A 24632-nucleotide genomic window follows, 5' to 3' on the forward strand; every position below is an offset into this window, starting at 1 on the left:
CATCCATACCTAGAATGTTCGCATACCTCCTTCGGAATGCCTGTACCTGCCGCAGGTACCTGGTATCTACTTAACGTACATTTTAAGGCGCTCTTCAAGGTCAGGGTGAAGGAACGAATCGCGGAATCTCGAATTAGTCAGAATTTTCGCTAGACCGTAGAATGTCGGTCAGGAATACGGTCGGTATGCCGAATCTAATCCTTAACGAAAATATGAAAAGAATTCACGCACCCGAACATTCTTCCTTTTTATTTTTCTTTAAAAAGAATTTCAACCATTTTAAACTTCTACATCCCTCCCCGATCACATGTTGACAAATCACCTGACAGAGAGCGTGGAAATTGCTTGGAAACTGAAAATGCGATGTCAACCGCTTCAATGAACGCGGAAACCTTCGAATATTCGCTGAGGCTCTTCATTTTCCGCCTATTCTCGCAATCTCTCCGTGCTATCGGAGTAAGCTCACTTGATCCGAGACCTTCAAGAACGATGACGTTCTTAATTCGGCGGAAGGTATTTAAAGTTTAAATCCGAAGAGTGCGCCATTAGGGTTGACTAAATGTCAAGGCAATGGCAGAGTGCAAAGTTCCAAGTGCAAAGTCTACTATTCTCAACTCACTAAAGCTCCGCCAACTTACGGCTCTATCCTTTCTGATATCGTCGGACCTCGAAGCCTCGGGCGATGTTATCTTCCAGACAACAGGAAGAGGCTTTTAGATCCTGGGATTCGGTAGTCGCTCAGTATATCGACGTATCCGAGACGATATTTTCCCGTGTATTCGCTGGTCTCAGCATCGAAGCACGTTCCTCCCTCGGATGCTTCACGCCCGGTTGTTATGATTTTCGATAAAACGCGATACGGTGGTGATACGTAACATGGTAACAATAAAGCATGATCGTATTGATAAGGTGAAACGAAGGCGAAGTACATTGCTCGCGATTAGGCGTAAATTCGAAGACAAATCGGAGATAAATCGTATTCGAGAATATAATTTTACGAGGACTTGTGCAAATTAGTAGGGTAGACTCGTTAATTCATGTAGAAAGGATTCTCTCGGGTTATAATTAAAACAAGATTCCGGTCTTGTAATTTCAATTTAAATTTTGTCTGTTAAACGTGCGGCTTGGCTCTAAATGTCCCGGCAGAATTGTCGAGAGCAAAAGGAGCGATCCATCAGCTTTAAACGACGAGACAGTTCCCAGTTTCCACTTGAGACGCACGCAGTTGTCCATTGGCAAGGGTCGACCTGTCACGTACAGTACCTTGGACGAAAATCCCGGCTTAGTTTCGACGATTTATATTAACCTGATTATTTAAGATACTTTGAACGTCCGCGCCAGTAAAATACTTTGAAAATACTTCGGGCGCTGTGTATTCCTGTTCGTTTCACATGCGTTTATATTAACGTATATTTTTTCGTCATCTAGATGCTTGTAATTGTTCCAGTCGTTTACTACCGCTTCGTTTTTTAAGTAATTAAAGATCTATTTTTGTGGAAGCTTTATTCAACAAAAATAGACTCATTTATGACCTTATTGATGTGTCTTTCATGTATTCCATCTTCGTTAGAGTCATATCCTGCATGCCGCAAAAGGAAGAAATATTGTATCAAAGAGAAAGTCTCGCATTTTTACTGACCTGTTCTGCAGACTCGGTGATAAAAGAATGACAGTACTGCTGGCTGAAGTGGGCCCTGGGCTCTCGCGCCAGAAAGCTGAATTGGGCGTGCTGCGGCTCACAAGTCGCGTAAGAGATGCGTCTTAACGCGTGCGCCATTTGCACGCACTGCAACAGAAATAAAGAAAGAACCAATCTTGAGAACCGCTCGTAAGAACTTTGATGTAAGGAGTTTTTATATATAGGCAACTACGATATATAGTAAATATGACTTAAGGGGGAGAGCGCACTTGAAAATAATCAAAATATTTTTTACTTTTTAAAAAGAAAGCAGATTAGTCTAAATATATAAAACAAAAGATTGAATATTTAATTCTTTGCCGAAATAGTTAGAGCAGATGACCAACTAAAAATGTTTGTTTAAAATTTTTATTTGATTTATCATCTGGTATCATCCCTTACTTACTTTATTTTGAAAAGAAGAGGATAAATTATCGCAAAATATTGATCTAGAAAAGAATGTAAAGGTATAGACAGATTTGCCCTATAATTTCGCAATTACATCTTCTCCTTTATATACTTTTCTCTCTTTCTATATTATAAATAACGATGAAAATAATACTTTGCAAGTAATATCCGTTGTTAATAATTACTTAATAAAACTTAATATAGTTACTATAATTATTTAAAGTTTCTTAATAATTACTTAATATTTTACTTAATAATAAATTGAAAGTTTATTTGTGATATCTGCATGATCGTCATTTTGAATAATGCATTCAACGCAGCGAAAAATAATTCAAATTATCTCTGACTGACAATTTTGACTGAGATATTTTCGAGAGTGACCTCGTGTTGAATGCAAACAAAAATGATTTACGAGCGTTTTATTATTGCTCTCATCCTGTTGAGTGATTTAATCGTTTAAATCAATTCCGCTGCGAAACGTTGCGTATGTGCTAAGGCCCGTGCAAGAAACTAGCGTCCTCATTAAACAGGATATCGTCATAAATATCACTTACTACATATGGCTCGTTAGCAACCGCAGCAAATATCGCGTGAGCCTAAATTGAGGGGTGTAGGATGAGATAATTAAATGGCACGAATAGGTCTGTAATATCGGTAGAAAAATTACTTGGCATAAAATTAAGGTATTAGATCTATTAAGGTATTAGCCACTTTGGCACAATTAATTAAAATAAAATTAATTACATTAATTATTATATTAATGTTTTTTCTAGCTACAATAATTAAAATCTAAAGTTAAATTAATTAATGACATTTTATAAAAAAGATTTTGATAGCATTCCTCTAGTAATTATATAAATTAAATGTTTTACATTTATATTACAACTCTACTCTGGACCAGAATAAACAGACAGATGTTTTTATACGCGAAGAAGCTTCCGAAGAAGCTCCAATTGTATATTATTGCAACTGTTGGATGATGATTCGATCGAAGTGATAAGAATTAATAAAAAGAAATAGTGCTCAATTATCGGCCACTCGAAAAAATTGCGAAGTTTTTATTGAATTTACGTTCTGGAACTTTTAATGATTTACTAAGCTTCGTATTCGCGAGATGCTCATAAGTTTCGACACAAATTTGATCGTTTGACTGAATCGACTTCAATTATAATTTCAGAAATACCTTCTCTAAACTACGATAGAAACCTGAAAAAATTCTTATTTTTCAGAAGTTTATAAAAAAATTTCCATCGAAATATAGAGCGTAATAAAAAAAAATTCTTTTATAAATCCTAATAATTTAAACACATCGTTGTAAGATACATATAGATTTTCTCCGATGGTGAGATAATATGTAAAGTAGTATGTATCATCGCCACAAATTCGCCGAATTTAAATACCGCTTCAGGACGTAAATTTTTAATGTTGTCTATAAATTAAGCAGTCAGTACAAATAAAACTCATTCAGTGAGCAAAATCTTCGTATCGTCGTCTCTTCGAGAGAGCTTTCGCGAGATTTCGCTAATATTTCAGCCAAGAATTTTATATCCTCGGCTACGGCACACTTTGTGCACTTGATATTTTATTACCCAGTCCCACAGAATTACATCGAGCATGTTTACAGTCCTCGCTTGCACGTTCTATTAATATTTATCTGTCCATTGTGTCGCGGCACCATGCTCTTGTGCATACTATAAACACAGTACTGATTGCAGAGTTGGTTCAGCGTGTATAAAAGGTTTTCTTTGTGCAAGAGAGGCTACGCATTTCTGTATTGTAGCGGCAATTTTCTCTGCGACTGACTTAATTTTGCAATTTAAGTGTTAAATATAAAGTTCGTGTATTTATATTTGATAAACGATATAAAATCTTCCCTCTCACAACTTACATTCTCGCTAAAACCCGTAAGCCTTTAAAATTTAAAGCTCCTCCCGTTCCCAAAGTAGCATTTTTGACTCGAGCTATTATTGCGCTCCAATCATCAACCTAGAGAAACGCGATTTTATCTTTAAACCTCCAAAACAAGATACGCGCTCAAATTCGTTCTCTCGCAGAGGTAAGCATGCGAACGAGTAGAATGGTGATTGAAAAGATGATCGTACTGCACGAGCAAATTTTCCGGCAGGGATACTCCGCGATTCTATCAAGTTTCGTGCTGAATTTTTCATGGCACCTGCATTTACTCCAAGTAGCAAAGTTCTACGTGAGAAAGATATAAATGACCCGGCTCAGTAAAAAGTTGCTCCTACTTATGAGTCCAATGGAGGGGCATTACTTGGACCGGTCCTCTTATCGCTATTTATTAAATAGCTCAAAGCGTAGAAAAATTTCTGAACAATTATTTTATTTGCGCGAGTAATAATCGCATTTATAATAAATAATACCGAAGATAACGTTGGTAATAATTGTTTTCTTTTATAAAATTATTCCTTATTATAAAATGCATGGAAATGGATGGATAATTTTTTAAGAATAATGACTATGATGTAATAATAATTGATGTAAAAAATTCAAATGTTGAAATTTTTCTCACGTATATCTTTAACCGATAAGCTGTTGACCTAATCAGTTTATCTCAGCTTGTGCAGGTGCAATCTAATTTGTTAGCAGCCACACTAAGGCGCAAAGTTATCCACTCGATTTCTGCTTGGAAGTTAAAATTCAATTCGTTAAAAATTCGATTGAAGCACGTTACGCGAAGTTTCTGACTGAGCCGGTCCACTCGAAACATAGTTGCGTAGCGCAAAGTTGTTACGGGGCCGAGAATCGCCCCGTATAACACGGGGAAGTGAACCAACTATCTCGAGGCAACTATGCGCGTTACCAATCGCCTTCTGCTACGACAAACGACATCCTGAAGAGGATTTCGTCGAGTTTGTCATATTCCACGGGAGGGACACTGACGTCGTTATTCACCCGCTCTCGTCTTCGCTCGCTTTTGCGCCTTTGCAACGGGATACGTCGCTGTAGCACTTGCGTCGGTTATTCGAACCCCCCTATATCCCCATTGTCCCGCCCCGAGAATACCTGGAATCGGAGATTTCCAGCAAATCGCGAAATCCGATTGCGAACGTAAAAGTATCTCCTGCAACGAGAGAATCATCCCGTTGCGAACCGAAGATTTATTTATGACAAACGAGTGCATCTCAAAAGAATTTTCCGCCTTCCATTTTCAGCAATGTAAAACCATAAAAATAAAGCCCGTAAAAGACCGTTTTTTGTTATCCTATCCTAGAGAGAAACTTCGCCGGTACCCTGCCTTAATTCTTTACCACCGCGATTCTGTTTTCTTTTCGTATATATATAATTCTTTTAACGGCGCAGATAAGCGCGCGTTGAACCGCGGAAGTTCACCCATGTATGAATATACACGTTCATGTTTATAAATAGTAATAATGCCCGCCACAGACGGTACTAAATGTATCTTTCAGTCGTATCCGCAGCGCAGATGGGAAACCTCTAAATGTTTAAGAGTTCGATTTTGCGTTCGGCTCCAGTAAAAATTTTAAGGCAGAGTTGGGTTAAGCTCTCGGTTGCAGTAAAAAATTTTATGACTCTCAGTTTCCGGGTGCTACTCCGGCTTTCTTTCCTAAGGCTCTCCACGTGAGCAGATTCCAACGTAATCGTTGCCGAAGGCAGATAAATGGATGACTTTTTTTCACGTATATTGATCTCCTATCTTATTCACGTATTAGAAATTCTAGAAAAATAAAAGTCGCATTTTTACCGCCTTCCTCTCTCTCTTTCGTATCTGGAGTTGAGTGTAAACGGAACATTCCCTTGGATTTCCGAGCGCTGAGCGATGTGTTGTCCGTTTTATGACGAATATTATGACGGAAAGATATGCCCTATGGATACTATCGGCGGCGAGGGAGGAGAGAAGGAGATATGCAAAAGAGATACGTGCCGCAGCGTGAGTGCTGTTTCGTGTATGCACGAGTAAATCCGCAGGTAAAGAATAAACATATCCTGTGATCGCGGCGAATGTATATGAGTTCAAAAATTACACCGGCCCGCGCTCGTCGTTGATCTTCCGTGGCGGTATACGCGTGTTTCCGCAACCAACTCGTTCATTCCATCGTTTATTTTACCGAACGCAGCGTGATTTTATCCCGCGATAACAGAATTATTGGAAGAGTACAATCGTATATGAGTGAATTTTTATTTTAAGCGTTTTGAAGGTCCGCGCGCATCAGAAATTGCCCGAAAACAAGTGTTTACCGGGACGCTCCCCGTGCTCCTGAAATAATCCGTTACGTCAGAGTCGAGCGTGTGTATGCTGGAAACTCGCGTCGTGTGATCTAAGCAAAGCGACGCCAGGGTAACCGGTTCGCTTGATGTACAAAGCGCAAGTTTGGAACGTTCAAAGCCGCCCGAATGTCGCGAAATCACGGGAGCGCACACTTCGGGGGTACACACGGGAGGGATCGTAGGTATTTTTTTAACGCTTGGCGAGGCAAAGGGTTTAATGGGGCTAAAGGAACGGAGGATTATTAGCAGCGGCCGTACCTCCTTCGCGGTGAAACATTGGAGTGGACACCTTTTCGACGAGGGTAGGTGATACGCGCGGGAGAGATGCGTATCATTGCGGAGTGCTCTTTCATGTATGCACGAGTAAATCCACAGATGGAGGGTAAACACACCCTTCTCGATCGCGACGGGGTGTACGGCGCGTTGCTCTTTCTCTCTCTCTCTCTCTCTCTCTCTCTCTCTCTCTCTCTCTCTCTCTCTCTCCTCCCCTCCCCTCCCCCTTTCTCTCTTGCATTCGCAAAGATTGGCACCATTCGTCATCGTGCGTTTACACAACAACCCCAACTCGATAACTACAGAATCTCTCGCATCTGCATTTTATTGATATCTCACTCTTCCGTAATTCAATGATCACCAGGATGTCACGTCGAGAAAGGATAAAAAATGTTTTTTCGTAGACTGCTTTTTCTAGCGAATTATACACACGATCGCGCATCCATCGGAGAACTTTGCACACGATGCACGATTTGGAATAATCGCGATTTTGTGCAACTGGAGTTCGAGCGTGAAGAGAGATACGCTTGACATGAATTACACGGTATGATAAACAAATTCGACAGAAAAACAAACACATCATTCAAACGGATGTTCAAATAGAATATTTTTTTAGTTAAATTTTGTTAAGCGAGCCAATATTATTTTTATCGAGTGAGGTCAATCTCATGTGAGTTATCTAAATGCGCTCGGTCGCACTGAGTTTAATTAGACTCTCTAAGTTTCTATTCCCGCCTTAATCATCTTGTGCAGTCACGTGCATTCGGCGTGATCGCGGAAAGTTTCCTCATATCTTATAGCTTGTAACACGAAAATCGACAATTACTCCTTTGCTGAATATGGCAGTTCGAACGGGCACTAATATCGTTTTATCATAATTAAACGCGAGAACTTACGATAAACGTGCAAGATCATTGGTACAAGCTGAGATAATTGGAAAGTTTGGCGTATCTTTTCAATGATCTTGTGAATTATGCCTGGATTCTTTTCCGTAATTGTCCGATTTCTTGCTGTAGCATTAATTTAATAACTAATAATTTAGTAATTGTAAAATGAAAATTTCTATTTTTGTACGTTTCTGTTCGTAATTTATTTTTCGTGAAGCGCTTTGCGTAAAGTAATTTGAAATTTTAAATAATTTAGAGAGATTTGGATACAGAGAATGACTGAAAATACTGTGACGTAATCGACAGTGAATCGAGATTTCCTCGAGAAAGAGATTGACGTTTCGTTCCTCATCCACCACGATAAGCGTTCCACGAGAGCTTTTTTAAGAGGCGCTTACCGAAGGTCGGGGATAGAAAGTAAGGATTTTTTCAGGTAGAAAATTAAAGCGAGAGCTTAGGAGAAGCCCTCGAAATAAAACACTAATTCGAAGGATCGATATGTTCTGTACAGTTCGTGAACACGGCGGGTACGGATCGCGCGAGGGTGGTGCATGGGCGAGCCAACTTCGAAATATTACTGGCAGGGATGCGATAAGGATTACGGGCCCCCAATTAAAGTCCGGAAAATAATAAAAGACGAACAGCGGCGAGATTACTCTCGTTCCGCTCCTTCTCGCGACATGACGTTTTATATCTCATTGGATTCGGATAAGAAATATTTAGATATGTTCCTGAATTTACTTCTCGAATTAGAAAAGTTTTGCGTGGCAAAATTTTAATTTAATCGATGAATTTTTAGTTTACAATGATTTTACTGTATTTCTGCTTATTCCTCCGTATTATGAGCTATGAGGATTAAAAGTGAGTAAAATAAATGATCGAGATGTCTTGCCTGATGACAACGGCTTTCTCCCTTTTCGTATCTTGGTCTCCATTTAATTCTTTTATTATCTTTTTCGATCATTTATTATTCTCATCGTACGAATATTTCAGGACCACAGCGAAAGTCGTTCATTCGAAAGGGCATAGAGCTGTCTTTGGCATTGAAAGATTGACGTCACAAGGTCGGTTTGAAAGGGAGGTCTTACAAAGTATCACAAGGATTATCGAACTCGGCGTTCAAGAACGCGGAAAATTAGGCTTTCGCATCGCGACTCAACTTCCGCCCTGCCATCCCGTGAAAGCTCAACCCTCCGGTATTATCTCCTCGTCGCTCGCTCTTTTAACGAGGACCTTTACGAGGACTCGTTTATGTTTCTGAAGCGTCGACATGCGACGTAAACGTATACAAGCAATTCTCCTTTCAGCTTCTCAATCGTGAATTATAGCGCGTTCCCTTCGTAACGAAATTATATTTTTCCGCTAAAGATCGTAACAAAGATATGTAAAACTAAACACTGTTTGAAAGTAGCAGTAGAATTAACAACGATAAAACACACTGTGGTTGTTTTATATATTTTTTTTCTATTCCAGTATATCCTAGAAGATAACGCGACGCAGTGGGATGTAGTCGTGCTTGCTGCAAAAAAAAGAAAGGCGAACTTTTCGCGCGGAACTCCAGGGGATGAAACTCTCTGTCTTGGAAGATGCCGCAGGCGCAGCGGCAAGACGGTTTCTCCATAACAACGTCCGCGTACAAACCCGAGGTATCCTTTTTCCACGTGAGTAACTGTGTGTGCATCTCTAGTACTCACTTTTCCATCTGGACTGCATACTTTAATCCCCGCGAGCGAGACTATCAGGAGAACGGGCGTGAATCGATCGCTGTACTGAAACAAACAGGTCAGAAGTCATGTAGCGGCTGTGAATTAAATTTTCACGAATACAATAATATCCATATACGTTTGTTTCATTAAAATACAAGTCCGACGTTAATAAAGCTTGAATTTAGGATTTATATACAGGATGCACTCAGCTTTCGAATCTAGCACATACATAGTGTATATTCAGGATATACATAGAATTTTATGTGATAAAAATATCCTTGGAATTAAATAAAAATGAGATTTCCCTTACATTTTGGCTGTAGCTTACTTTAATAGATTCAAAGATACTCATATCTCAACATTTTTATTTTATAATAAATTATGCAAAATTTTCATCGTGCGCAATATCGTGATAGGCGATAAACGCATTCACCGAACGGAAAGCAGTCGAGCAAGAGTGCGATAATACGTTTACAATTTTGGTCCATGTATTTAGAAGGGGCCAGTATCCACTTCATCCGAGTTCTCTCTATTGGAAAGATCGAGCCTCCTGCAACTTTGAAGCGGTCGTCCAATTTCGAAATTGAAAAGTTGGCAAGCTACGCGGTATAATTCAGAGAGCGGACTCCATGCAAGAGTGTTTCTCGTCGGAGTCGCGGTTCATTGTCTTGAAAAGCCAAGGTTGATGTTGCTGGAGCCACAAAAGGGGATCTCCGGTATAATTACGGTAACGCACAGGGCGTTGTTCGATAAAGGACGCTGGCACAATCTTTATCTCTCTCCCTCTACGGAACAAATCGTAGATATGGTCTTATGATTTTTATAAATGCACACGGTACATTATAAAAGTCACATTTAGAAAAATCCCTTAAAGTCATACCAAATTCTCGAGCTACCGTGATTATAAATTAACAATACGGAAGAGACGTATAACATTTTCGACTTCGACATTAACATTTTCGACGTCGGCGGTACTCTTGTTTGCGAATGCTCGTAACAAGGCATCTCAATACGATAACTTTAAGGAAGCAAACGACGGCGAGGGCGTAATTTAATGTAATGTACTTCGTGTAGCTTCAAGCAGTCTAAGAGCCCTCGCTTCTCAAGGGACGACAATAATTATGTCTCCTTATTATAAAGATGTCCTACAATACGGAAAGCCTTCCCGTCAACTGGTTTTTTTTTATGTCTTTCTGTTTATAACTGGGTTTTCTTTAGCTCAGCTGAATAACAGATATTCAGAATTTAATATGCTACTCTTCGCGCTATCTTTTTTACTTTTTAATATGTTCACCTAAGCAGCACATTCTATCCGCTATAATATTTATATTCCCTTTGTTATTTTAAATAATTATATAATTAAACATAAATAGACAGTGTTTATTATTGATATAATAATTTCTGATAAAATTGCAAAACTTCTAAAACAATTTTTAATTTCATATATTTTTTAGTCTCTTAAATTCTACATATTAAGAAAAAAGCTGGACGGGATAATTTATCGGAAATTGAAATTTGACAAGTAGAATATTCGCATGTCAAACAGTAATAGCGTGGCGTTCTGCGAGGCGTATAAAAAGCGGTCGATTCGTTCGAAACAGCTGCTCGAGCGACTTGCTTATACGTTCGTCTTCCGATTCGATACCCATCAGGAGACTACAGATGTAGCATTCACGGTACATGGCGGTTTTTCTCTTTATTACATTTTTTTTTCTTCTTTCGCCTCTCGTCACCGCTGCTGCTGTCATCATCAAGGAATAACCGAAGCGGCGTCACGACGAGACGAATACGAAACGTCACAGCTCTCCTCGTCGTCAGAGGCACATCCTCTTATTTCTTTCGCACGACAAGATGCATTGTAATAAGATGTCGGAGAACGTGAAAAGTGTGCGTATACATATATCAGACACATGATATGTTCACTAGACTGTTATGGTGGTCGTAGCATTGATTTGTAAATTAAACGGAAAAGATTCTCGTGCTCCAACTGGAAAAATATCTTGATTTAAAAAGAAGCGTTCCAAGTAAACTTCCGAGGAAGGCATTCAACTGCAATATGTAATATCTTTCTCGATTTTCAGGAATGCCAATGACGAGGAATACCCACTCCTTTAAATGAGAATCTTTTTTTCTCTCAAGGCAATTCAAGGTATCTTTTCAAAACTAAATAGCGGAGTCTCTTTAATATCCACGTAATTGCCATATCGCGAATACCTCCTTTCGTGCCTCGTGTCTGCGTGGATGGGGACGATATTCGCCGGGGTTGACATCGCCGTCATTACCGTCCCGACTGAAACGGAGGAAACGATATCCGGCGAAAGTGAGTAAGGTGCACCGCGCGAACTTACGGTTTGTTTAAGGAAACTGCCAAACGCGGTTACAAATACGCGGAAAAGGCGTGGTGGAAGGCTCGTCGAGACCGACCTTCGGTCCGCCGAGAACCCGAATCTCAACCCTCGTCGCCATACATCCGCCGACACGGCGGGCGCGGCGGTTGCATCGAATGGCTTCGACCGACACGTCGCGTGCGAAATTTATTCATCGGCTAAAGAACGGCGCGCTGCTCAAAGCTTTCAGGCGTCTATCTTTAAGCCGGCCTAAGTAATCGTCTTTCAGACAACGATGCTTTTTGGACCAACGACATTCAACGATGCTTCTTGGACGTCGTTGTGCCGTTTGAATTTTGATTTCAATTCGTCAGGGGATAACGGCGGACAATAATGATTAGCGTGTGAGACAACAGGCGTTTTCTAACTATAATGTCTCCCAATATAATCTTTATTATCCGTTAGAATTGCTTCATTCCCTGCCGTGTCGCTTCCCTTTCTCTTTGATTCTCATCCGTTGCGCGTTTATCCCTAAAGCAATCGAATTACGCCCGACGTAAGGATGTTATTTAATTATCAACGTCGCTCCCGGACGTGGAAAGCAATTTGCAGGCCGCTGCTCGATTATCTTTATCACGGCTTGCTATCGGCGTGCTAATTACGCTTTAGCGACGCAGACACATGATGATGACGGCAAAAACGACGACAAGATATTACGGCGACACTCTGGTCCCACGATATTAACGCGAAAAAAAAATATTGAATCGCCCCTGACGAGGTGAGATCAAAAAAAAGGAAGGAAGAAAGAGGGAAAACCGGAATAAATAGTTACTACACAGAGTTGTGCGACAAGATAACGTGCCCACGTCGCGTCGCTATAAAATGTCCGTAGAAATAACCGGGAATATCGTAATCGTTATGTAAGATGGCTTGCAGCGTGGTTGATACAAAATTTTCTTCTCGCGACGAGAGATAGTGGCTAACAAGATTGTAAACAGAAAATCCGTCTAAACAAAGTAGATGGCGGCAAGGAATAACGAGGAAGACGTCAGGAGACGGCACGTTTCTCGAGCGCATTATTAAGGGAATCGGTCCCCCGTCTGAGTATTTCCGCGCGACAGAAGCCCTCCCTCTTCACCCTTCAGCCGTCGCGCGTTTATCTCCTCGTCTCGTCCCGCGCGTTTCTGATTGTCCAGAAAGGGTACGTTCCCATTCTCCCGCTGACGCAATCTTCGATCTTTCTGTGACGTATCCCGAAGGCGGTATCCCGATACGATATGTCTCGGGCATAGCGACGTCTTGCGGAAATGACAGGCGTTCTTACTTTCTTCATTCGTTGAGTGCATCGGAAGAATTATAATAGAAAATACGTAATTAGATTTTGCGGATTTATGGATTGATAGCACAATTGCAAATCTAATCATGTATCTTCATTGAGATTCTTCTCGTATTTTTGTTCTATTTGTATTAAATTATATTAAATTATATATACGATTTATATTATATTATATCATATCATATTATATCATATTACATCATATCATGTCATATTAAATTACATTATATTACATTATATATTTAGTAGTAAAGTTATTTATATAGCAATATTTATGCATTAGCATTATTTATGTATTTAGCAGTATTTTGCGGGAACTCTGGCGTTATTGATCGCCAAGAACCAATCGATCGCCGTCCGTCGAAGCCAAGCGAGTCAGAAGATTTCGATATGACTTCAAAGTAATCGTGGCAGGAGCAGCGATAGGGGAGAGTGGTTCTTTAGAAAAGGTGCGTGAGGGCTTTTTTTAGCGGATCACCCAGTTCCAATCGATCGTCAATGTAATCTGTTTGGGCCTTGGGGGGTGAGCAGCACTGATATCACTCTGTTTCCAGGAAACAAAATGTGCATCCGCGCGAGGTGGGTCTTGCGGTCTAGCTTACGCAAATTCGCCCGTTCGAACCATCGACAAAGACGCTCGCCCCGGCTGCAAAACATCAATCATCCGCCCTGTCATTGAAAATTGAATTCCGGACTTTCGGTAATTCGCCAAATTGGTCTTGCCTCCTCAGATAAAATTTCACGCGCGCGGAGATATTACGCGGCGTCAATTCTCGTAAAGTTTCGATCGTAATACTGATCGATAATGTATTATAGTGCACCTATAGTACGTTTCGATATGCACGTGGCAATATGCCGTATGCGTAAGTGCTTTTGTCGAGAAAAAAGATCTAAATGCCTTCTATGCCACATTCGGGTATAATCTGAGATCGATTTGATAGGCGCGAAGAAACCTAAGCAACATATAACACACGCCACAATTTTTTTCCACTCCGCCGCGACGCGATGGCTGTTCCACGAGAGATCGAAAGGAAGAGTGGCCTCTCGGGACTGAGGCTCTTCATCGAATGGTAGAGCAATTGACATAATGAATGCAATTTCATTCATAGCAACACGGAGGACGAGGAGCGTTGTTGCCGGTCGCGAACGACTAACAGCTTGATGAGGTGGGGCGGAGGGAGTCGTCGCACAAGAGGAAGGAAAATGAAGGCACGAAGCCAGAGAAAAGAAAAACATAAAAAAGAGCAAAACGACCCCCGGCCGCCGGTCGATTGCATTCGCATTATCGAAACGTCGCGTTGATGTTATTATTTACGACGTCGTTAACTCAGACGCGAGGCTTCACATCGCGTGTGTGTACGCGCGTATTAATCCCTCTCTTCCATTAATCTTTATCCCGCGCGCGATGGCGTCCTCATAAATATGGATTACGGAAATGCGTATCTCCCTACAGTCGCCGATCCGTTGTCCTCGAGGAGAAATAATCGGTTTCGTTTCCTCGGGAATAATCCCGACGTTGATTCCGATTGTCGTAGCCGTTCGATACGAGTGGCTTACAATGGCGACTCCGCTGAGCACCGTTGTGTTTTCCCATCAGTTTGCCTGGTTCGCCATTCGACATTCGCCATTCGGCAGTCTGCCGCCAGGAGAGGTACCGAACGGGTAACCGTGATATTTGGAGAAAGCTTCGGGGTTCAAGGAGCTTTTGAAGGGCTGACCAGTACTCTCCAGTGCCAGAGAGGGTACGACGAATTCTCCCCCCCCCCTCCCCATTTGCAATGGAACCGGAGTCGAGAGCTGGTCTAATATGCTTTAACTCTTCGCCGAACGAGGACGGAACGAGTAGACGACCGGCGGCAAATGCGACGAGGAGGAATGGGTGGCAACGGCTGACGGGGGCGATTGGGGATAGAGGAGAAACGCGTGGACGAGGATGGAAGGCACAAATATTCATAATAGGAAGCCGAAGAAATAAGCTGACCCTGCAAACAGCCACTCATTGCCATTGACGGATATTCCGTGCTCGTTAGAAAAGACAGAGAGACAGGCCGCAGACGCGAGGGCAGGGGGATGACATTGAAGGGAATACGGTTTTTATCTCATCCCTCCACTTTCTCTTCCTTTCATTGAGTCGGTCCCGAGTCGGTCCAAGGATACATTGAGTTTCTCTTCACGGGCGAATGTTCGGGGAAACAATACTGAACCGTTTATAGTCAATTAACAGACGAGAGCGAAGGTTCGCTCTTAATATGCCTTGCGCTTCACAGAACCTTCGGAAATTCCACAAGAGTGGATAAAAAGGATGAACTGATGTCTTGAGAAGACGTCGCCACAGTAACGACCATTTGAAGCTTTTCTCGAATCTTTAATTTGAAACGCTTGCAAAGGCTCGGAAAACGGTTATAATCACATTTAAATCTAAAAAATAAGCCATTTTGCTCTTTTCTGAGAGGGAGATGTTTTTTCTCTTTCGAAAGAATATAATATGATAATAAGAGTTAATACTGTAAAGCGGAGAAAATGTTTTTCAATACACGCAGCTTTACCACGAATAAATTTCTACCGAACTTATTTGCTTAATTATTTAATGAACGATGACACAAAAAGTATATCTTTGCTATCTATTTGCTATGACAATAGATTCTTAGTAGCATAGATTTTTCAATTGTGTTATTTTATTTAAAATAGCGAAGCAAGTGCTTATACAAGAAATTCAAAGAAATAAATTATTAGTTAGAAAATACCATTAACCCCCACAAGTGCCGTATCTGATATTTACTTGCGAACCCTTCGTGTGTATGGTAATGCGGTGACTATTAAAACTTGATAAAGACTAGTTATACCGCATTACATACCTACCGGGGACGGGGAAACAGTAAAAGGAATTCCCACGGAAACGGGTTGAACACACGTCCTTTGATTTATGATCCATTCGAGCCGAAGCACAATGATGAAAGATATGCTCCTTGCGGCAATTTGTCAGTGAATACGAAATCCGGGTAAACTACAACATATTCTTCTTTCATATGTGATCTACTTTTATGCGCCTTCGTATAAAGTACGCGCATGCTTTCTCAGCTGTCTCATCCAGGCGCGATTCGTCCATTCGCTTGGCCGCGTCCGGCTCTATTCTGTCTAAGCGTCTCGTCGACGTATACATAAAGTCAATTAATTCGAGTCGAGTAAAAATCTCTCAATTGAATTAAAATCCAAAAATTTAACACTGTGTGAGTTTATATATCTTCAACTGTGAAGTACATATCTAATTTCCAGTATTCTTAAGCCGTTACAATGATATTTAATGTAGCTTATTCAAACAACGCTCAGCTATTCATAACATGAACACATATCGCGGGCGAAATCATCTTAACATGTTTTATAGACGCAATCAGTAATACTGTCCCGTTAACATCTCTCAGCTTATTGGGGCTTGATTATCTTCGTGGAAACTTCGTCGCGCGGAGTGACGGCCGCGCCCGTAGATTTATGATCCCTTTTATCGAAGTACAATGATGGAGCATTCGCAGCTCGACGACGATTCGCCGCGTAATTCGAACTCCACGGAGGCCAGAAAATAACTCACCTCACCTACTCGCCGATCCACCTATCCCCCCTTTTTTTTCCGCTCTTATGCTTGTTACAAGACACTCCCTCGTTTCTAGAATGGACGGCGATCCGCCGGCGTGGCACGCGTTATTTGTCACCCGCAGACAATGTAAAAATCCCAGAAGCTCGCGCGTCTTTTTTCCAGATGGAATTTCGTCAAGCAAGCTTGATTTATGGACCCGCGCGAGCCCACCAAGTGACCATAAAGCACTCGATGTCCCGGTTATACAGCAATGGAAGAGATTCAACGTGATAAACGACGATGATCGAAAGCCATTAACGTTTTCGTCCCTTCCGATTTATACCGGAAGAAATAAATGCTTTGTCGCGAAAACAACGATACTTAAAAATAACTTATTTATCTTATAATTTACCTCTCTTTTAAAGCATTCAGTTAATTTTATACAATCAATTTAATAAATAATACGCATTGTGCGGTATAGAAAACTTTATTTACGTCCTTTTATCCAACGCTGCATATTTGTATATTTATACCCAATGACTCGGAAAGAACAACGGCCAATTGAACAACATTAATTGATCAGTTTGCAATAAACAGCGAGTTTATTAATGTATCCATAAATCACGATCTGAATCAGAATTCTCGCTTGATTACTCTGTTGACTAAGTAGAGCATTATAGGATCCGTATATCTTCGATAATCTGCAGGATGTTCTCCATTTAGCCGACACGAATGCTCCCTTGGGCCACTCTATTTCGCGATCTTGTCCCTTTGGAACTTCGTCTAATAACGTGAGACCATCTCGTGATTCATAGTTCATTGGTCCAGGAATCAAATATTTGAAGAAACCCGCCGTGGCGCGTGATCGAGATAAATACGTTTTTATTAAAAAATACAGTTTTATATAAAAAAAAAAAAAACATCTTTTTAGCATCTAATGCGAAATTTTATTTTAAAATCTGTCCACAGCAAGATCCATCTTTTCCTAATTGTGTTTTGTAGAATTTTTTAATATTTTAATGATATTGTTATTTGCTTACTCACAAAAGTTAAAATTCAATTCCAATCCTTATGTATTTAGCAACAATCAAGGCTTCTCCTTATCTCATTCTTTCTTTAACAAGATTAGAAAAAACTACTCTACATCGGTCAGAAAGCAAGATTAAATTAACTGCTATAGGAAGAACAAGCTTTGTCGCGTTTACGAGTTTCCCCTCGGCCACTGCCATCCACAAATCGACGATTGCGTGTTCCACGTTTTTCTGGAAACCCTCGTGTATTAAATCGAGTCGTGGTGTTAATCAAGAACAGAAACTTTTTACGAGGGTTACATCGACGAACGGTGATGGACAAGGGGAACGAACGGCACGAGGATCCAGCATGACGGTCGATCTCCATGCGTATAGGAGGTGAACTGACTGTGCCGGGGAATGGCGAATGATAAAACGGAGAGGGATGATCAAGTGAGTGATCGACTCGAATGGAGGACAGAGGGTGGCCGATATCTCCTTCCGTTGCCCGCGGCCAGATTAGATTGGCCTACCCTTCGCCTTCGTCGTCGTCGTCGTCATCGTTGTCGTTGCCGTAGTCGTCGGCGGAGATAGTTCCGTTCCCGGCATCTCCTCCCTTTTTCTTGTCGTGCTCCAATGGAGCCTTTTCGAAGATTACACCTGTGGCTCATCGTACCACGGCATGGGGTATCAACCGACGCGGAAAGCGCAGGGCGAGCGTGTTCCAAGGGGTTCAATTTTAATTTTCCTTTATCTTCCTTACACGTCGCGATCTTAATACAAATCCGACAAAGATCTCAAGAAAGAAAGCGGTAAGATGATTGCGGGGAGAACGGAAGCTATTCTTCTCTCGCGAGTCAATGACAAAATTGTAAGCGGTAAGCTCGATTGGACATCGCTAACAATACGGCACCGTCTGTCATTCATAAAAATTTTTTGCGCCAACGTGATTCTATATATTTAGCAATCCCGATGGGTCCGTCAGATTGTCATCACAGTCTGTTAATTTGCATTAATGCGTTCCGTCAATCAATGCGCCGTTTTCATCAACTTGTCATTCTCGGCTGCCGCGTCGCCCTACTTGTTCGATGGAAACGTCGATTGGAACTTTAAGTAGTACGCGCGTAAGTTTATATACGCATTAGAAAATATAGCGTTCATATGTAATTTCTAACGAATCAATAATAGAGTACAAAAATTATTTAAGTAATTTGTGCCTCAGGCTTCACGCAACGGATATCGAGATTTAGGCATAAGCTAAAAACCTTAATTTCAATCAGACTCAGAATTGCGGAACGTCCTAGATTCGTTACGCGTGGTCGATTTTGATTGGTAAACGCGCGCATTGTTGAGTTAATGAAATGTTTTGTTCTAAATACGGAGCGTTTGTATAATGAAATCGCTCTGTAGCAAAGCGCGTCCAACTCGTGACGTAAACCGACGGCTTTCGTGATCCTCGCGCGTGGAATAGCGAACCTATATAAGCTGTGACTGTTTATCGAAACGTCACGTACAGACGACCTATCAAAACCAGAAGCGCGTTGCTTAAGCTCGCTCTCTCTCCTTCCTGTTTCATAATACTTTTACGTTCGGCTTCGGAAACATATATTAAACACACGCGTATATTTACCCAAGATATTTTTGGCGGATGCTCCGAAAATCGCAGAGAGCAATCAACTCCGACTATCGCGAACCCGCACACAAAATTGCAAATGTAGAATGTAAAAATTTCCTTTATATTAATTGTGCGATAAATAATATTTTGCTACTTCTCGCATTGTTTCAATTTTTTAGAAACTTTTTCCGCAGAAGTTGACTTTATCTTTTCCTAGGGGGTGCGATATGGTTAACCGTGATTGCAAAACTGAGCCCGATCACTGCCGAAGGTTCGAAGTGCGTTGTTTGTTGTTTCGACAAAGCGGTCTTGTCGCTCGTGTTTTTTTTTTAACTATGATGCGATATAGTTGTTTCACAGGCGAATGGTTACGAAACCAATCAATGCAATCCGTTCAAATGGAAGGGCAAATGCACAAAGGGCAGAGTGTCCGGGAAAAATTTCGCAATCCTCGAAAAAGACGATGTAAAATTGGCATTTGTGCCCACAATTTCTCCCGGAACGCTTGTAACGCGATGTAACATAACACGTTATTATATCGCAACTATATTCTTTATCTTCATGACAAAATCATTCGTTTTAATTAGACAAAATACTCATAACTAGAAAACAATACGCTATTGTAAAAGCAAATACATTATTGATCTCTTATTGATTAAATCGCGTACGATTTTTAAATTTAGTTTCTAAATTGCTTTTTAGTAGCTCTTCCGTGTCGTTTAAGTTACATATAAATTTCTCTTGACGACGCTGAACATTTTGACGTTTTACTAATTAATTGAACGAGCGCTGCGTAACTTCTGTAAGAAGACTTACGACCACACAATATTCCTTGACATATATTAGATAAGGAAGCGCAGTTTTAAAGGTGGAGTTTCCTCGCAAACTTCTTCTCCGCGAAATTAATCCTTAGATGATGTACATATATTTACTAATTTCGGAAATGCACTCAGATATCATTCCAAATGATACAGCGCAAAGAGATAACATACATACCGCACATAGTATTAAAATGCATGTAGTATTAAACCGGTAAAACTTTGCACGGTAAAACTTCACTCAGATCTGTTTAATTATTTTAATAGAATGGACCAACTTTGCTGTTTTCAGTCTCGCAACAGGCTAAAAGAAATTTATTTAAATATTCGCACGTGTTTGCCAGTAAAATAATCCAATGTTAAATAGCTAATTCAACTAATTGTTAAAAGCGTCATCAATTATAAGTATAGCTCGGACAATTCTGCCGTACGACTCGTTTTATATCGGCAAAATTAAATTAATATAATCTTACGCGTTACGACTGAATTTCGTTTTCAGGAAATAAAATGAATTTTGTACAATTTTATAACAACGTAAAATTTCACGACGTATATCGTATTGCCAATATCACGTAAAGTTTATTAACCAAAATTACCCCGGCGCTCGAAAATAATTGTAAAAATAATATCGTCGCAAATAAATCAACTGATTAATCACAATTACGCATAAATGTAAATCACTATTTTTTATAAAAGATAAATAAAATAAATGTACACGTATAAAATATAATGTATGTACAACGTTCAGAACACATTTAATTATACTACTATAAAACAATGCACCATATGGAACTCTGTGGTTCAAAAAATACTGATATTAAAAATTTCCGTAATTTATATTAAACTTTAAATTTAATTTATTCAACCAAAGCTTTACTGAATTGGTTTTGCGGCAGGTTAATTCGCTCTAGCATAATACCGTCTGTATATTTTCGCGATAATATCGCATTTACGGAAAAATTGGAATGTAAACTCCGATTACAAACCGGTAACGAATCTCGATTTATTTTATTTCCGACCATTCTGACGTTTATCTACGTTTAATGTATGTATACAATCGAGTGCGTTTAATGGCGTCCGGCGCATCCGCATTCACGAGGATATTTCGCGACATTTCGATTTTTTTCGGCCATTGCGAAGGTGATATTAAACCATGCAAATTATCAGAACACAAATATAATTTTTAGAGAGTATTACGGAGAAATTTGACAATATTGCAGAGAAATCTGACCGATGAATTTGAGCGCGCCGAAACATTAACTCTGCCGTAAAGCTCATACGCATGTAAAAATCATACACGTACGAACCATTTATGTCAATGGGAGATATTTGTGAAAAGTGAATTAATTTTCACCAGATACTACATTCCGCGCTCGCTTTTGCGAGAGAACAGACGACTGTCATACTAACGAATCGCGAAACGATCGCGCGGTCGGTGCGCCCGGCAGTGTTCGTGCGAGTCTTTCATTTTTAATTGGGTTACTCAAACTAATTAATTCTCGGGCGTGAGCGAGAGAGCGGAGAGCGGCTCTCATTAACAGAGACGCGAGGGACACAGGGAAATTAACAGTGGAAAAAGTTATTGACGGACAGCAGCACGTCGGTAATTTATAATATGCGTAAATGGACGGCGCGCGCGAAATACTTTCCCTGTCTCTCTTTCTCTTTCGCTTTTACCGCGATACTTTTTTTTTTCACTTTTTTCAAGCTCCACTCGTGGATGCCGATTGATTAGTTTCGTTCTCAGTTCTCACGCACGGACACATTCCTCTCTTTCGTATACGTGGCGTCCTAATGACAGTCGCTATTTGTTCACAGTCTCCACAGATTAGAGTCAGACGGTTTAATTATGCACCGAAGCACGACACCGTTTGCCTCGACAGCGGTTACGGTGTAGCGATCGCGTTTCATATCGCGAATTATAGCGATCTTTCTTTCAGGATGGATATCAAAACTCTTTTCACGTCGTAAATCGTTTGTCGCTTCTCTTTTAAGTATCTCTTCTTGTTCCGGATATTATATTGCAAAACGGATAGAAATTTTTATCAAAAAGAAGCATTTATTAATCAAATTTATTAATTCGTAAAACGAAACAATGTTTTGCAACGATTTTGTCGCGTCTCTTCCCTCGTCTCGAGGTATTGCATTACAGGCATTCTGTATGCAAGCTAATAACTACGTAAACGCGCAAGAGAAAAATTTCACTTTAATGTAAATTTATATATAAAGGCAAACAAGGGACATATGAAAGAGCGTCGTGAAGTCATTATTATGGATCTTGAAGAGACAAAGTCGTGTAACAAAGGAAGGTTAATTAGAGTTGCCGTGAACGGAGTAGCGCGGAGAATAAATTCAGAGTAGCAAAATAATTGAAGTGTTTTAATATCCTTTATGCAATCCGAATCATTTTGTCGATCACGCAGTACAAAATAACAATAAAAACGTTTTCAAAAAGTAGAACAAAAAAGAATTAAAATACGAAACATTTTACAGCGATTTGAACCTATTTTATTTTTATAGACATACAGCTCTTTTGCTGATGTATCGAGGAAAATAAGAAAGAGAGATATAGAATAAATCGTTTTTAACACAAATTGCAAATCAACTGGACGAATGTTATCGGGGTGTCGCGTCGATTGTTTCCGAGAAATTTAAAACGGTACTTATCGACTTACGATTTTGGCATACATATCGAAATTGTACAACGCACGGTCAAAATGGAAACGTTTCTTACCTCTTCGATTTTTCGGAGTATTACGACACGATTGATAATAGATACAGCCGATCGATTACGATTCACGACGAGAACAGCACCGTTGAGGGAGTTGACTATATACCACGCTCTTATCAAGGAAGAGCGATCGCGAAACGCGTGAAATCAGGCTGCTCTGGAACGTGATACGCGTTTGGCTTGTCGGACGCGACTGACACAGCACCGTGTTGCGCCACGTGGGCTCCAACCACCCCTTGAAAAGCTTTACGAGCGCAGAGGGGGTAGAGGATCATGCGCGGTGCTCGGCTCCGTCTACTTCGAATCAATCTCTTCTACTATATTTTGCTTCGTTCACTTTGTCTTGCTAATCGTGTAATTAGCAATATTTCGTTACCCCATCATCGATTTGAAACCGCCTTCTAATATGTCTCCCCTAATTTGATGTATAATCTTTATAAACGCGCGAGAGACGATAAAAAATAAATCTTAAAAGATGCGAATACATGGGAGATCGCCATCGAAATGAAAAAGGGCGCAAGCTCAGAGAGGAGTATTGAAAATGATTTTTGAGAAAGACTCGCTCGATCCGTTACAATATCGAGTTTCTCGATGTAATTCAGACTGCAACGGCTTCTTGTCCGATCGTTGGGGGAAGACATAAACATAGCCATTATCCTAATTAGTACTTCGTAAACCCAAGTGGCCAATAACTGTCTGGTGGCCAATAACTACGACCCTATTACATTTACCTTATATACGAGCAGCCAAATAGTTCCAATATCCCAAGAACTCGCTACTATTATAATATATTTGTATTTTGCACGATTAGACGGAACATTCAGGAATAGTAGAAATGCAGCGTATAGTTTTGTATAGTGTATACATACAAATTGAATTATTCCTAAAAAAAAATCACGATAAGCGATCACGCTTCTCATAATTTTTCTCGTTGAGAAAAAATGGGTTGCAAACTTCAGACAAACGCTAGGCATGACATCGTCGAACTATATCGATTATAATCTGTGCGAGGTGAAACAATAACGTGAGCGTAGCTGAATTACGTGGCGCGTTCCGGAGATTAATCGTTCCGCTTGTCAGTCTCGACGCGTCAAAACGTACGTCTCTCATAAACCCGGAAACCCGCGTACGCGCATATTACATCGGTGCTCGCTCCGAGAGTCTTGGTCTCCGACAATCTCCCCCCCGTTACTTCCTTCTCAGCCTTTTGCCTGGTCCCGACGTTTGCAGCATGCCGAGCCCGTAAACTCATCCCACGTCTCACCCGTCCGGAGAACAGGGGTGGATGGCGGCGCGATGTTTACATTTCAATTATCCAACGTTTCACTCTGCGCCATTATTAGTATTTGCATCATTTAGCAGGCGCAGGAACGTGCCTCAGCACCGACTCGAGCGCTTCGTCTGGTTTCAGAATAGTTAGAGGGAGGTGAATTCGCGGGCGCGCGTCAAGGATACGAATCGGTTGGTTATCCAACGATCCGCGCGAACAATTACCCGAGCGTGAAAGTGGAACTTGTCCTGAATTTGAATCAGTTATTTACAATCGACACGTTCGAGTGTAAAACAGCGGCGGCCGACAGAATCGTCGCCGGATAAATTTCCCGTACTTTGGCGATTTTGCGCTTTATATTTGATATCATTACGACGATCGAAGTAGACGACCGTTTTGGACAATGATCAGAATCAATTTTTCGTGTTAAGACCACTGACTATTGTAACCGCGACAATACGAGAAAGTATAAAACGCGAGATCGTCCAATATCCCACTGGGGAAACTAAGGCTTAAGTTCTGTGAACGACCGGAAGAATCTGTAATGGTGGAGGAAAGAATGGTTAGTCTGAGAAACTCCAGGGAATATCGGTAAGATAAAAGACACGTTGTTCCCTCTTGTTCTATCGGCGGAAATGGGGATCCTCGAAAACTGCCGTTAGCCGTTCTATCAGCGAACTTTACGATGACATCAATGAGGCCACTATTCTGATATTGACCAGCTCTTTATCTCTCATTTCTATTGGCCCACTGC

The 24632-nt window shown here is 40.7% G+C and overlaps 1 protein-coding gene and 1 long non-coding RNA gene across 15 annotated transcripts in view; one reads left to right on the top strand and one right to left on the bottom strand.

The window, feature by feature from the left end:
* The window catches only part of LOC139820021 (uncharacterized), a 30317-nt gene extending 14910 nt beyond the window's left edge, over positions 1 to 15407 (top strand). Inside the window, exons 2-4 of the long non-coding RNA XR_011733875.1 lie at positions 8971 to 9158; positions 13168 to 13315; positions 13421 to 15407. This is a non-coding gene — a long non-coding RNA (uncharacterized lncRNA). The remainder of the gene's footprint in view (positions 1 to 8970; positions 9159 to 13167; positions 13316 to 13420) is intronic.
* Positions 1 to 24632, bottom strand: part of LOC139820018 (EGFR adapter protein) — a 111684-nt gene that overhangs the window by 19664 nt on the left and 67388 nt on the right. For 5 of the 14 annotated variants that reach the window (XM_071789920.1, XM_071789921.1, XM_071789922.1 and 2 more), the window contains 2 exons: positions 9192 to 9266; positions 1640 to 1786 (listed from right to left, as the gene is read on the bottom strand). In XM_071789920.1, the coding sequence (XP_071646021.1) occupies positions 1640 to 1786; positions 9192 to 9266 (222 nt within the window). Of the gene's footprint in view, positions 1 to 1639; positions 1787 to 9191; positions 9267 to 22611; positions 22792 to 24632 lie in introns of those variants that run through there. The other 9 variants (XM_071789917.1, XM_071789913.1, XM_071789916.1 and 6 more) reach the window with 4 other exon arrangements.

The sequence above is a fragment of the Temnothorax longispinosus genome, chromosome 10 (genome assembly GCF_030848805.1).
Source record: "Temnothorax longispinosus isolate EJ_2023e chromosome 10, Tlon_JGU_v1, whole genome shotgun sequence".
NCBI classification, from domain to species: Eukaryota; Metazoa; Arthropoda; class Insecta; order Hymenoptera; family Formicidae; genus Temnothorax; species Temnothorax longispinosus.